The sequence below is a fragment of the Cupressus sempervirens genome, chromosome 11, assembly GCF_028749045.1.
Source record: "Cupressus sempervirens isolate cs-2001-9-10 chromosome 11, ASM2874904v1, whole genome shotgun sequence".
Lineage (NCBI taxonomy): Eukaryota > Viridiplantae > Streptophyta > Pinopsida > Cupressales > Cupressaceae > Cupressus > Cupressus sempervirens.
In genome coordinates this window covers 448,864,001-448,879,778 of record NC_143128.1, presented here as the reverse complement: position 1 = coordinate 448,879,778, position 15,778 = coordinate 448,864,001, and the positions used below count along the sequence as shown (strand labels likewise).

General features: G+C 38.2%; 1 protein-coding gene across 1 annotated transcript in view; it reads right to left on the bottom strand.

Moving 5' to 3' along the window:
- The window catches only part of LOC149530346 (HNH endonuclease domain-containing protein), an 81,263-nt gene extending 66,686 nt beyond the window's left edge, over window positions 1-14,577 (bottom strand). The window contains exons 1-2 of the mRNA XM_089810521.1: window positions 14,165-14,577; window positions 13,816-13,938 (exon numbers count right to left, since the gene is read on the bottom strand). Coding sequence (XP_089666647.1) covers window positions 13,816-13,938; window positions 14,165-14,399 — 358 coding nt within the window. The 5' untranslated portion in view covers window positions 14,400-14,577. The remainder of the gene's footprint in view (window positions 1-13,815; window positions 13,939-14,164) is intronic.
- Between the last annotated feature and the right edge of the window lie 1,201 nt (window positions 14,578-15,778).

The window sequence follows — 15,778 nt, the reverse complement described above, 5'->3', positions numbered from 1 at the left end:
CATTGGTAAATGTTTGATAGGGATCAATACTAGGCCACTAGCATCCTAGCGGCTGGTTGGGAAGCTTTGTGTGGTAAACTAGTTTATTTTTCCTTAGAATCATTGCACCTGTGGAAGTGAGGCCGCTGGTCAGCTCTCATTAGGTTCGATCCCCATCCATTTGCTAACCTTCCATTCATAGGAGTAGGAGTAGAATAGTGAGTAGCTGAGTAGTCGAAGATTAGAGAGGGAAGTTAGGAGTAGGTCAAACATTAGAACACATCCATTCACCTTCCACGACCATCGCTTTCCCATCAACATCATCACTGGCAGACACATCCTCCATCACCACCATCATCAACATTATCTGCCTCCACACATTTCACAAATCGAGTTGTCATTTCCATCATTCCACCAAAGTCCAAGTCATCCTCGAATGAATAGCGTAAGGCCGCCTACGTGATTACCAGCAAATCACATCGATAAAACTGAGCGAGTATCCAACGGTGTAAGGAACATTGGAGCTATTGCTTATGTCTTCATGAGTAATAACTTTTCAAGAGAGGAGTTGCATGTTTGATATCCCATATTGAATATTCAAATCCTAATATGTTATGTAAGTGGTACAAAACTCGCATCAACAGTAACTTACCTTGAGCAATGCTATACGATTGAGATTCACTCCAGTTCATAGCTAGGGTAATAAGATGCAAGTGATATATACATCACAACCAATATATACATCACAATCTCTTGTCAAGTCGCATCTCCTGAATTTTCCTTGTTATTTCATGCTTAGCCAATAATAGACTATTGTGCATAAATATTTTCATAATGGTCCAGTCGGACCCTGTAATATTATATGCAAACAAGTTCAAACTAGTGGGGGACTGTCATGCCAATCATGCAAGGAGTCGTGGGATTACAATTTTTGTATTTTCTTTTTATATATTCCTCTCTAAAGCTTATGTATTATAATGAGAAGACTATTGTGCATATGTCATGTGCTTCCAGAAACAATGGCATCGATCTCATATGTCTCTAAGATTATGGAAGCATACCCCTTGTTGAAGGGTGTCTAATTACTTATAAATCATAATCTTTCTTGTCCTCATTCAAAAAACTCCTGAAAGGCAAAAGATATTTCTATGTATCATTTAACAAACATAATGTAAGCTGGAAAGTTACACCAGGGATCATCAAGGATGGCCAAGAATGGCAAAGATGAGTGGTGTAGTCCTTGTAAATTGGACAGTATGAACAATCTGCAGATAATAGAAAGATGTATCAAAATTACGATTGAAATTACAACCTGAAATTAGTAATCTAGTCAGCTCATGGTCGGAATTGGGTATTGTTTTTGTCTATCAAGTCGAGCAATGGGTGATCAGGCACATAGTGTCCTTTGGAAATCCATGGCTAGGGTAGGTTTAGTGGCCAATGATGTTGTTATGATCACTAGAGGTCATGATAGCTCATAGTCAGATGGATAGTCTATCAAGAGGGTTGCTCATTCTAGCTGGCTATGTAGTTGACAACTCTAACACCAAGATGCTCAGGTGGTAGGACAAGATGGTGTATGTGTGCCTTATCCTATGTATGGTTGGGCCATTCTCAATATGGAATGAGTGGGGATTACACTAGGTTTGTGGCTAGGAGAAAAAGCCTCTATCAATGCTTTTCCTCTCCTCCAAATGCCAAGACTTGCACATAACAAATCTGATACTACTTTTGGTATGGAGTGATCTCAACCTTGTTAGTATGTCTTTGTTCTCTTCATTTGCATCTTATTTCAATTGCAGCTATATATCTTATTGTTGTTACTTTTCTATTTATATGAGATGGTAGTTAGAATATCTTACATATTGGTTTTACTTATCTTGTGTGATATAAATGGTTAATCTATTTTGATCGTTTCTTCTACAGATAGTTAATCTTTCAATTAGTAGTTAAGGCCTTATCATGAGAATGCAGTTAATCTGTTATAATTTGTTATTCCTTTCATGTGAATGGGTTGCTAGCTTACTTTATTTGATAAGATAAAGAGTATCTAAGGTTTAGAAATTTTTGTTGTTACAGTTTTTCTCTCTATCCTGTTACTAAAGAAGAAGCCACCAACTATGTTATTCTATACCTAGAAGGTTTAGCACATGAGTGGTGGCACCATGGTCTAGTGACCCAAGGATTCGATCAAGTGGTGACATATATTGAGTTCACACATAAACTCATTGAGAGGTTTGATAGGAAAGATCTTGAGGCCTACTTCTAGTAGTTGACTCGACTCAAACAAACAAGCAAAATGAATGATTATGTTTCAGAATTCCAAAAGCTTGTAGTGATGGTAATGGATGTTTTCAGACAAGAGGCTTATGTTCTTTTTCGTTGAAAGCTTACTAGATTATTTTGGTGGCTCGGTAAGAGCTTTGGAACCAGCAACACTAGAGGAAGCAATCCAAAAGGCCTTAAGTCTAGAAGATTTGACCAAGAAGGAAAGAACCGTCACCAAGAGCACACCAGTGGAGCAGCCACAAAGGCCTTTTATCAATTCAAATCCAACTCCACAGGGTCGTCCTCCAAGACCACGGGACATGTCTAGGAATGAGTTACCCAAATTCTTTGCTTCACATATAAGGAACCATGGTCATGGGGACATTGATGCTAGGTAAAAACAAATCCATCACAACAAAGCTATTGTTAATGAGTTCCCCCAACTAGACACAGAACAAGAGCAATAAGAGGAACAAATCCATCTTAAGGAAGAGCCAACGGGGGGGCATTCGTAGCCCTCACCCGCGAACCACATTATGTTGTCTTCTATGTTTGTGGAGTGTTGAAGGAGCAAAGGGTCACCACCCTTATCAATAGCAATGCACCTATAACTATGTCAGCGATGAAACAGTGAGTTTGAAATTGAACGTCGTGCCAATCGAAGGGCTCAATGTCAAAACAGTAGGTAGCTTAGTTCTCCCATGAACCAAGAAGGTTTTGAAAATAGAACTTGTTGCCCCACTTTTTGTTTTCTAACCAATTGACAAAAGTGAGTTTTGTGTAGTAGGAGAAGTGATTGAAATCCTTGGTCATGTTTGAGTCTAGGTCTAAGTCCCTAAGGTTAGGTGATCTATATCGGATTTTCCCTTTTTACCTTCTCTTTCCCTCTTGTCGGATGGGTGTTTATTTTACCGTTTACTAGTCGGGTAAGTTAGTACCTAATCCAATAGAGATCAAATTTGCTCATTTGATGATTAATCATGCTCCATATTCACTCACGGCATACCACTCCTTAATAAGCAGGCGTTGGCGAAAATTTGAAAATCATCTTCTCCTCGGCTGGTTTCGAACCCATTAAGGTGATTTCCCGTAATAACCACTTGAAGACGCATATGGAGTAAAAACGTGCAAAAGGTGAAGGTTTCTAAGATAAAACAATGTTTGAATCCAAGTTAATATCTCCAAACATTGTTTAGATTTGTTGTTACTCAAATATTTAAGCATTGGCAGAAAACCCGAAGTTGTCTTCTCCTCGACAGGTTTTCAACCCATAAGGATAATTTTCCAAAAAATGGCTTGAGGTGAAAAACAAGATGTTTAATGACTCTCAAACAAGTTCTCACACCTTAACCAAGCATTCCAAGCTTCCAGAAGTGTTATTGTCGAAGATTTGAGTTGGAAGGAAGCAACGGCAGAAAAATGGAAAATGTCTTCTCCTCGACAGGTTTCCAACCCATGAAGACAGTTTTCCGATTTTTCAAGAAAATCAAGTTAATGGTTAAGTTCGACCCCCGTACTAGATCCAAAGTGTGTCAAAATGATATTGGAATGGATTGAATCATTAAGAAGAAATATAGCAAGAATCTCATTTAGCGGACTTTCCTCAACGACATACCCCAATGGTAACTTTTCGTACTTAAAGGAAAACAAAAAAGTAAATAGTGGAGATATAGAAAGTTACCATTGAGTTCAACGGAATAGTGAAAAGACCTCTAGATGTCTGTTGAACTCTTGCATTTACTTTCCAATGGGTATTTCCTTAAATTCATTCGAGTGGCACGAATTCTGAAGATCAACGAATGAATTGAGGCTCTCATATAAAGATGGACAAGTAGTTGAATCGGTTACCACTTTTTCTTTGATTTTTCACTCTATCAATACAATTAGCTTTTGAAAAACCTGTGACTATTGCATTTGTTGTCTCATTCACTTTCTCGAATCAAAATCTTGTTCACGAACTCATGGCTACCAAGTTCATAGGTTTTCATGAGTTAACTGGTATCAAGTCCGCACTGCAAAACTCCACAAATACTTCTTTTTTCTTCTTTGACATGGCAGACTTCCAGAAAAGGTCGAGATCTAAACAAATTCATCCCATCACCGAGACGCTCTGAGGATGCGGTTTAGTAGAAGCAGTTTGTTTCCCAGTCGCGGTCCAAGCACCTAAGTTGATTTATGAATGCATTCATCAGTACAACCCAAAAACCAAGCAAATTGTGCTACCTGATGATACAGTGCTAATCTCAATTGATAGGCAAACAATGGTGAACTACCTTCGTGTGCCAGAGTGGGAGGAGTTCTCCAATTTAGACACTGGTGAAGTCGTCTCAAAGTTCTCAGCTAAAAAGATGATCTTGAGGAAAGAAATCATGGGGACATAGTTCCAAAAACCACGGAGTGATAAGAGTAAAGTTCCCAAAACCTTGTTTGGCACCAACCTTAAGCCCAAAATCATTGATATTTTGGTCCTACTGCATAGGTTGAAAGGTGAGGTAGAAGCTTTGAATTTCGTCGAGCAGTATTTCTTTTTAGTTCAAGTAATTTGCTCAAATACCAAATACATTGACTGGGCTCAAGAGGTAAGCCAAATTTCGTCCAATCCTCTTTGGGCAGCCAAGTTCTATAATACATTCTACATTTCTTCCTTCTTGATTTACATGTGGGCATCATTGCAATTATGGCCTGGCCCCCCAAGATCTATGAGTTTTATCCACGTCTACAATTACAAAATAGTTATGCAGATTATGTTAAGGTGAATGATGCATTTACTATGAGGATTTGCAGGGAGTTACAGGGATGCTCAGAAAGGAGATTTAGCCCAGAAGCCATGGCCGCCATTAGTCAATTTGGATGTCCCTTCATTCAATTCTCATAATTTTCTTATTTGTGTCTTGCAACATTCGACGGATTTCCCTTAAAGCTACCAAGGTATCCAAGTGACATGATTGTGTTGATCGAGATCATACGGCAAGCCCTACAAGTGAACATACTAAGTGGGAGCCTGAAGAAGAAAGGATATGAATTCCCCATGAAAGTCAGAGCCTTAAGTTGTGACACCCGGTCTGATGCCAAAAACATGATGAAGGTGTTCGAGAAAAAATATAAGTTGGACATGTATGAAGTCATGAGGCCCATGTTCAACCCGAATGGGTATGCCAAAGATGTTTTGCAGATAGGGAGCATGATAAAGCACATTGCTACCATTGAGGACTATTGGGCAGATTGCAAAGATGAGTTCGAGAGTCGTGATCGAGCCTTTGCTAGATTAACAATCGACCAAGTGAAGATGTATAAGGTTAACATTGGTGTAGAAGGAGTTGAAGACGACGGTCAAAACATGTATAGCAATACCTACTTGACCAAGCAAAGAGGTACTCCCATAAGTTCGGAACCTTATGAAGAAGCTGTGGAAGACCTAGAGATGATGATGGCCAAAATCTACAAGAGAACTAGAAAATGGGTCGAGTGGACCACTGCACAGCGAAGCAAGAGCAAAGGCACAACTGCCCAAGCATCTTTGAATGTAGTGGCAACCTCATCTTCTCAAATTGGTGCCTCAAGCACAATCTTGCCCATCACTCCAAGCCTTCTCAACCGGCCAGTGGAGGTGACCAACCTCCTGACAAGAATATCCCCCTTGATAAGACTTGTCAGGATGGTTCACTACCGGTGATCGGAACTAAAACGGAGGTTGAGATGAAGGCGGAGGAATTGAAGGACAACGCAGTCACGGTGGCTCTCTCACCCCACAGCAATCCGATCCCCATCTATAAATATTGCATTACTCCTACCAAGTAGTCCCCAAATACAAGTGGTGGACCTTGGAGATGGTGGAAGCAACGAGAGCGAGTCGACTAAGTCCAACGAAGCTACAAAGAAGACTACAAAAATAGAGAAGGGTCCTAAAGCTTCAAAACTTATTTCCTAAGTCCCAAAGAACCCTTTCTCTTCAGCTATGAAGACATTGACTCCAATCAAAAGGAAAATGTTCAGCATAGACACGCTCGGGACTGCATCTAACGTGATTGGCACAGAACCATGGCTGGAAGACACCTTGGACAAAAAGAGGAAGAGGAAAGAAGAGGGAATCTCCAACAAAGAAACTTTATCTCTAGCTATCCATTCTAGATTGGTATTGAGTGAAGTTAAGAAGTAGAAGACTCTGTCAATTCTTGGACAAGATATTGATACAGGACATTGGGCTATGGAGATTGTTAAGCCCACTAAGGAAGGGAGGATTGAAGACATGTCAACCAAGGACTTCGCATTACATTCTGTGGACCTTGAAGAAGTTAGACATGACACTAAGGTGGGCTTGTGGAAATCAACAAATTATGTGATAGGACAACTCGAAAGCCTTAAGCTAGCTAAAGTTAGAATGAAGGCGGAGATTCATGAACTTAATTGCTTCATCAAGCAACTAGTCACCCCGTTGGCAAGCATCTTGAGAATGTCAACCACCAATGATCCTACAGCCACTAACATTCAGGCTATCATCTCCTAGTTAGAATAAGACAAGTACTTCAGGCAAATTGGTAGGGAGTGGAGCGGAAAACTCAAGTTTGAGGGACTTGCAATCATAGAACAAATCGCTAATACAATACTGAGGCTCGAAATAGAGAAAGATAATATCTCAGCTAACCGAGCTACCCTATCAGCAAAGAAAGCATAAAGCAAGGATTGCATTTCCTTAGTGAAAATGATCATCCACATGAAGGCTAAAGAAGCAATAGAGCCAAAGGTTCTACCTAAGGGAGATGAGCCCTTATTTGAATGGCTACAGAGTATGCAATTCAAATCTGAAATGATTATAGTGGCAGAAGAAGGATTGAAGGAAACAGAAGTTAAAGTTAAAAAGGATCAGGACAGAGACTATGACTTACTAAGAGGTCTACATACAGAATCCCAAGCTAGTGGACAAGGGAAAGGGATAGTTGGAGTTGATGTCATGCGAAAGAATTTCTCCAATTATTTGGATAGCTTAACAGAGAAATCTTCTGATCGCCAAAACAGAGTGTCAGAGCTCCAAAAGCTTGGCGGGTGTGTACACATGGCTATGGAAGAAATGCAGGAGTGGTTGAATGCCATCAAAGATCTAGCCAAAGAGCATTCCAAGTGGCTCTTAAGATACACTAACGTTCATGTTCATAGACATGAGGAGTTGATCCCAATCATTGTTGCTGCCAAAGCCTATAGGGCGAAGTCAGAAAAAGGAAAGAAGGTGAAGTGATTCTTATCCCACCCTTTCATATTTTGATGTCATGATTGTAACTGACAATTGGCTCCTTGTCATTTGTCAATTTTGAGGAGATAAACCGATTTGAGTCTCATTTTGTAATGGTCATCTCAGAAACTATATGTATCTAATTGAAAGATTAATAGATGGTCAGCAAATTTTTGGTGTAAAATACTTCATGTTGCAAAGACAAGTTAAATGTATTTTGTGTTGATTATTTATTGTTCCATTGTTTTGTGATAGCTTAGGATATCTCTTTCCGTTGAATTGAGTTAAGGAATAAACAAAGCTTTGTTCCCTTGTTCAATGCAACAAGCTATAGATTAATAGTAGTATTATTGAAAGTTTAAAGAGATTTTGTTTTGTGTTTTTCTTCAAGTTAGTCTCTTACTTATTAGAGTTAGAAGCTCTTAGTTAAGTACTTCATTCGTAGATAGAATCCATTAATATTTCATCAATTTTTGCAAGTTCATAAGATGTTTGAGTTCACAAACTTGATTAGTTTTAAGACCCAAATCTTTGCCTAAGTTAGTTCGTGTTTAGGCCTAACTTGATTTACCTCTCCTGTTCTCTGGTCAAGAACAAACCCCATTTAGATTTAGGAATAAACAAGATTCACTGAAAATCACAAAATCCGAGGGAGCTGTACCTAAGAATTCAGAGAGAAGTCAATCACTTAGCTATGATTTCCCAACTGTCGTAACTAGATATTGTTCAGGAATATTGGGCATTCGAAGAGTAGAATAAAAGAACAATCTGTTTACCAATAGAACTAACACAAGGAGAATATCATGTGAAAGATGACAACTACGTGTTGAAGCAAGAAGAGGAACAAAACCATCTTGAGGAAGGGCAACAGGGGGGACACTCGTAATCCTCGTCAGAGAACCACATTATTATACCTTTCGCATTCATGGAGTGTTGAAGAGGCAAAGGGTTACCACCCTCATTGATAGTGGCGCTGCCTACTACTATGTCAATGATGAAACAATCAGAAGGTTGAAACCGAACACCATAGCAATCGTAAGATTCAATGTCAAAACAACAGGCAGCTTAGTTCTGCCATGTACCGAGAAGGTTCCAAAAATGGAACTAATGTTGGAAGAATATCATATGAAAGATGACATCTACATGTTCAATTGGAAATGGAAGTTATTTTGGGAGTTCAATGGTCGACCATGATTGATAAATTTGAGTCCCACAATGGGAGAAAAATAGTTCTCCAAGGACTAACAAATAGAGAGCCAATATTTGTTTCAACAAATAGAATAGAGCATAATTTTCGCAAGGTTCATGTTGAATGGGCAATTGAATGTTTCATCACAAATACAAGACCAATCAAACTAAGAGAAGTTCCAAACATCAAGATTCAAAACATCTTAGATAAACAAGATAAGGTTTTTGAAGATAATACATCGGTTTGCCTTTGAATAGGGGTTTTCTGCAAATCATTGAACTAGAAGAGGGAGCCTAATTGGTAATGATCTCACCATATCTCCACCCCAAAGCTTACAAAGATGAGATCAAGACAACAATCAAGGAATTACTAACGATGGGACACATCAAATCCAACTAATGCCCCGGCCACTTTCTAATCATGTATTTATTGCTCAATTAAGGAAGTTTGTTCAAGTTTTTTTCGACAATATATTGGTTTATAGAAGAACTTGGGAAGAGCACTTAAAACACCTAGATGTACTATATGAGCATTCTCGAGCAATAGTCTTTCTACACTAAAAGGTCCAAGTGTGAATTAAAATTATCATAAATCTTGTATTTACGGTTCAAGATCAGCGAACAGGGTGTGACTGTTGATGAAGAAAAGATTAAGACCATTCGAAATTGGGTTGGATCTAGGAATCTGACACAATTGAGAGGGTTTGTGGGTCTTTGCAGCTACTACAGAAGATTCATAAAAGGATTCTCCTAGCTTGCAACATCACTGACAAATTTGATGAAGAAATGAGCTTTTGCATGGAGCCTCACAGCATAGGAAGCCTTTGATAATCATAAGGAGGTAATGAGCTTGTGTCCTGTTTTAGCTATGCCTATATTTTCACTACCATTTGTCTTACATTGCAGTACTTTGGGGGAAAGTATTGGAGTCGCGTTGATGCAGAATAAGCACCACATTGTATATGAGAGTAGAAAGCTCACCAATTCAGAGAAGGTTCTCTTCATCTACAATAAAGAGATGTTAGCTATAATGCATGCCCTTGTTAAGTTTAGGGAGTACTTGGTCTGTGGGAAATTTGTGGTGAAGACAGATCATAATAGTCTGAAAAACTTCCTTAATCAGCAAGATTTGAATGATAGGTAGCACAAATGGGTAACCAAACTCCAAGCCTACGACTTTGATAATGAATACTTTAAGGGTAAGGACAATGTGGTTGTTGATGTTCTATCAAGGAAGTCTGATATTTGTGCTATGACTGATATATCTATTGATTGAAAGGTGAGCATTACAGCATAATATGCTAAGGACTCATTTGCTAATGATATTTTGGAAAAGATGGTTAATGACAGGTACAAGGTGATTGAAGAGCTCATTCTTTACAAGAGACGGTACCTTGTCCCTCATTCAAAGATCAAGAATAGAATCATTAGAGCATGTCACGATACTCCTCTTGTTGGCTACCCAGGTTTCTAAGAGACATACAAGAAAGTAAGGGAGCATTTCACATGGAAGGGGCAGAAAATGATGTGTTACAACATGTAAGAGAATGCTGTGTGCCAACAAAATAAAACAGAGTAGGTGTTACCAGCAGGATTGCTGCAACTTTTCAATGGATTTCATCGTGGGACTCCTAAAGGTGCAAGGTAAAGATTGTATCTAAGTTGTGGTGGATAGGCTCACAAAGTATGCTCATTTCTATGCCATTACTTCAGAATTTAAGGTTCTCAACTTGCAGATTTGTTCATTAAGGAAGTGTTTAGACTCTATGGCTTGACAAAAAACATTGCGAGGGATGGGGACAGTAGGTTCATAAGCACGTTTTGGCAAGAACTCTTTCGTTTGGCCCACGCGGAGTTGACTCCCAGTTATTGTGATGTGAAGCCTAACCAGACTCGGAGGTTTATTAGGCGCATTTTTCTCACCATATTATTTCTACGAGGGTTTAGGGGCAGCGCCCCTGGTGTGCTCCCTCTCACAGTACATAGGGTGGGGTCGAGGGTCAATGCCCCTAAAGCCAAAAAAACCCTTATATTGTAAAAGGTGTCGGCTGCTATTTTTCCTATTGGATGACTTATTCTAGCCCTAAAGTTGTAAACGGCAAAAGGCTTGTATAAAAAAGGCTTAGGGTTAGGGATTTCATAATGTAATGGCGATATTGTGGCTTCTTGCGACGGTATTGAGCTGTATGGGACTGCGGATTGTAATCATTGGATAATAATAATATTGGACTTGATGTTGGTGGATGTAGCCCAAGGATTGGGTGAACCACGCTAAATCTTGGTGTCTTGTGTTCTTTTTTATGTGATCTACTATTTTCTGGTTTTGGTTATACTTGAATGTAACTGTTATCTTTGTTTGAGGTTAATCCTAACACCAGCTCTAGCTATCATCCCTAAACGGATCGATAAACAAAGATTGTAAACAAACAAATCAAAGGATACTTGAGAAACTATATGACAAAGCAGCGGTCAGCTTGGGTGAAATGGCTACACCTAGGAGAGTTTTGCTACAACACCACACACCACATGTCTATCAGAATGTCCTCTTCCAAAGCACTCTATGGTTACAAGGCTACCTTCTTCATGAATTTGATTCTTACAGGCAATAGTGCTTGGATATGGTGCAACAAAATGTTGACATCATGAACTCCTTTAAGGAGAATCTGCAGCATTCGCAGAATCAGCAAAAATTGTATGCAGATCAGCATAGGACTAGGAGGGCCTTTGAGATTAATGATTTGGTGTACTTAAGGTTGCAGCCATATAGACAGTCGTCCCTCAAGGGAAATAACGCAAAGAAGTTGAAGCCAAGATTCTATGGCCCATTTAGGATTGCGAGGCTATGAACTCAAGTTGCCTCATAAGACCAGAAGTCACAATATTTTTCACGTTTCATGCTAAAAATGCTTTGAGACAACAAATCACGGCATCAATGGACTGGCCATCCCTTAATGACAAAGGCAAACTCGCTCTCAAACCTGAGACAGTGTTAGATGTAAGAAAGAAGTGGTTAAGGAACAAGGTCACTACAGAGTATTTGGTGAAATGGAAAAATGTACTTATTGAAGACGCTGCATGGGAAGGAGTGGAAGTCTTTGACCGTCCAAATCTGAGGTTGCTTGAGGGCCAGCAATCATCTAGAGCAGGGGGCTACAATGTCCCAAATTAATTTGGACCGACCTATCTTGGGTTGGTGCCCAATTTAATAAACAATTAATTTAAATTTTGTTTTGTTTTATTTTCTTTCTTTGTGGCTAACCTCCTTGGGTTTGGCTCCCTGGCAGGTATATAGGCAAGTAAGAAAATTTGATTTGGACATGACAAAAATTTGGATAATTATCTATTCATTTGCTCGAGGGGCATAGCTACTCAGATGGGGATACTCACCCTGGTGCGTAGCTCCAAACTACCGAATTTTATTAAAGGATTGTTTATTCAACATTGCACATCACTCCATTTGTTTTCCCGTGGGTGACTTAGATTTCGGGTTTGATTATGTCATGAGAAAATTGATGTGTATTGAATGATGCGCCTAGTACTTGCAATCCTTATTTTAAATGATATCAGAGTCATGTTCTAGTTTGTCTCAGACTCCATAATGCATTCAGCTTAGCTATTTTTCCTTTTATATCAAAATCATGCCCAAATCATTACACTTACATACTATCATTTTATTATTCTAAGCATTTAATAATCATAGAATTTCTATGTAGATGTTACATTAAGTAGATTTATCCTACATTAAATCATAGTAATATAATAAGTTCATATGGATATAGTGTTTGCTATTTTTACTTTTATATCAAAATCACGCCCAAATCATTACACTTACATACTATCATGTTACTATTCTAAAGATTTAATAATCATAGAATTTCTATGTAGATGTTACATTAAGTTAATTTATCCTACACTAAATCATAGCAATATAATAAGTTCATACGGATATATCTCACATTGGCTATAACTCGTAAGTCACTCATTGTGAAGCGTTTATATTGATGTTTTAATGAAAAGAAAACCATCTTGGAATCATATTTGTAATAAACTTTGTTCTTAAGGAGGTTACCCCATGTCAAAAAGACCAACAAAACAATGTACATTTCCAAATGAATCAATATAAAATTGTTTTTTAGATATAATTTTTGTTTTATAGCATTTGAAGGTGGGCCTTACAATTATTAACTTTCACCACAATCAAGTCCCTTCATCTTTCTACCCCATTGGCATAAATTTCAGTTACCAGGTTCTTCTATTTAGGTTTCGTTTCTAGTACTGATACAGCTTTGCATCTGGTTCTTCTAGGGTGCTTGGGTTCCCTGTGGGTCCTTCTATGAAAAAGGGAAGCACCTGAAGGCAGTACCCAAGCAGATATAAGAAAATATTTTCATGCATTTAAAATGAAATATGCATTACTTTTAAATTCTCATCAGATATCTAGATGAATAAACCAAGAAAAATTTTGTCTTAAGCATTAAATATATAGAAGCTAAAATTTGAAGTAACTAGGACTATGTATGATGCTATTGATGAAGAAAATATAAATATTAAAAGTCAATTGTAACTTGAATTTTCATTCTGTATGATATTTTGAGACTTGAATGTTTTCATTTTAATTGATTACCAATATGATATATTAAATATTTTATATATAATTTTATTGGCAACGATAGATTTATGAGTATCGCTCTTCTTTTAAAATTCATGACTTTGATGTTTGAACATGTACCTACTATATATGGATGGATGAACATGAACTCCATACCCAAGCAAGAAAAAATAGGCCGTAGCCGCATGCCCAATCTCTGTACCCATAGCTGAACCGGAACAGCAACTTAGGCAAAAACAATGTGTTCAAAGAAGCATGCCTAATCTGATACCACTCCTATTCTAAGGCAACTAGACATTTTTCCTCTGAGTCCAAGTCGCCTTAACTTTGCTACACAATTTGGGGGGAAAAATTAGTTTACAGAGGCAAACCCATTCTGTACTATTCATCTTCTCCATGGTAAAGCCACCTTAGCTTGCCACCCTATTCATGAAAATGAGAACTTAAAAAACATGCACGCTTAGCCATGGATTCTCTGCCTGATAAAGCACACTAATGTCTCTACCTCATTCGCAAAACAATATCATTTCAGGAAAAAAGCATGCACCTGTGAACTTCAGATGACACGAGAACTGTTCAAGATCATCTTTGCCAAGATCCTCCTTATTTCCTTTAAAACGATTCACCCTGGACTGCAAAATCTGGCAGTTCTTCACATCCGTTTCTCCACCTAAGTTTCAAGGCAATTTTGAATTAATAACCCGTCTTTAAATAGTTTTAAAGTACCTCAGGTAGAAACCGAGCATTTGGAAAAGATTTGATCTTGATTTTAACCCAACCAAATTCTGAATCACGATGACGAGTATAAACATTATATTGGATAGGTAATCTATTTCGAAACCGAGTTTATGTGTAGTAAAGCCGAGTTAAAAGCGTTATGATTGAGGTTTAAATACCTTTGGAAAAGGGACGGACGTGATCATACTCGTAACACAGGCAACCTTGGCAGCTTAAGAACTTCCTGCAGACGGTGTTACCAGCAATATCCTTTCTCCAACGCTCAGGGTGGCGCCCCGGGACGGTATCAGCCTTATTCCAGCACGCATTTCTTAGCTTATGGTCAAAGAGTCTTTTCTTCTTCAAAGCGCTGTTATCATCATCGTCGCTGAAAGGCGAATAGGGGCTCCCCATTCTCCTACATTACACCCAGACAACCACCCAAACTCCGGCTCAAAACCCCCAATCGGAGTATTACACCCCTCGATTAAAGCTCTCCTTCGAATCACTTCATGACAACAAAGAGAGCAAATTGCAGTACTCGCTCGAATATCAGCTTTTGAGTCTTAAACGTCTCCCTCCCGCTGGAATCTTCTTAAAAACACATTTTCGAAGCCGATGTTCTAGATTGTAGAGGATGTGTACTTTTTTCACTCTAACCATAAACTTAGCTAAGGAGAGACAAGTAAACCAAAATTCTACAACTAGATTAGTTTCCCTCCTACCTTGGGGTGATCATGTCAGTCTTATAGGCTACTTTAGCCTCGTAGACGTCATTAAAATCTATCGTCTCATATCATATCATGTCAATCTTAAAGAGACTTCATTTTTTATAGTTATATCAACATTTTAAAACGTTATGTTAACATCTTAATCGCTAGTTTGTTGGATAATCTCTTCAATAATAAGAGCATAGTTGAAAATCGAAGAGTTCACACCAAATTGTACTTGTTTAAGAGAAAGATTATTAGATTAAGTTTCTTAGGGGAGACGATTCAGTAGTCGTCCACATTCTAATGATTGCTACATTTATCGTTATAGATCCTCACAATTACTGCTCATAAAAAGTCCTAGAAAATGATAGAACATGTATTAATTGTTGATCATTGTTTAGCTTTATTGGTTGTTGATTGGTCCATTTGTGCAAAAAGTGTTTTTTTTTTTTTGTGAGCGGCTTTTGGGGGGTGGACATAACAGATCTCAGACGAGCGTTTTAAAATGGCACTTTTAGACCACTTCGCACTATGAGTTCTATAGAGAGCTCTGTAAATGCAAAAAGGTTGAAAGGTTAGCTTTAAGCTCTTCATTCACCTATGGAGGTTCACCAAAAAAGTTGGCAAATTTTTAACATTCGGATTAAGAGTTCTAGGTGCCCAAAGTTAGCCTAGACAACTATTGGGTCGTCTCCCCTATAGACTATTTAATATTTAGTATGGTGAATATTAAAGTTCTTCTTCTTCTCCTTCAATGTTCATTTTTAAATTTTTTTATTGTGGTGTTGTATTGTTTAATGAGGCCATCATAATGTACAATCTTATAGTGTATTTTACAAGTCCTATTAGAATGTGCAATCTTATAGTGTATTTTACAAGTCCCTTCAAAACGCACAACCTCATAGTGTATCATAAACTATTAAAATATAACATGGGATGCTTCATTTTAACTTGTAAAATACAGTATTGGGCAATGCATTTTGGTGGCCTCATAGTCATGGTGGTGGAGTTGGGGATAGTGAAGTTGTTAGGAGAAGGGTTTCACCTTTCAATCATCATTTATGTTTCAGTGCATTCCTA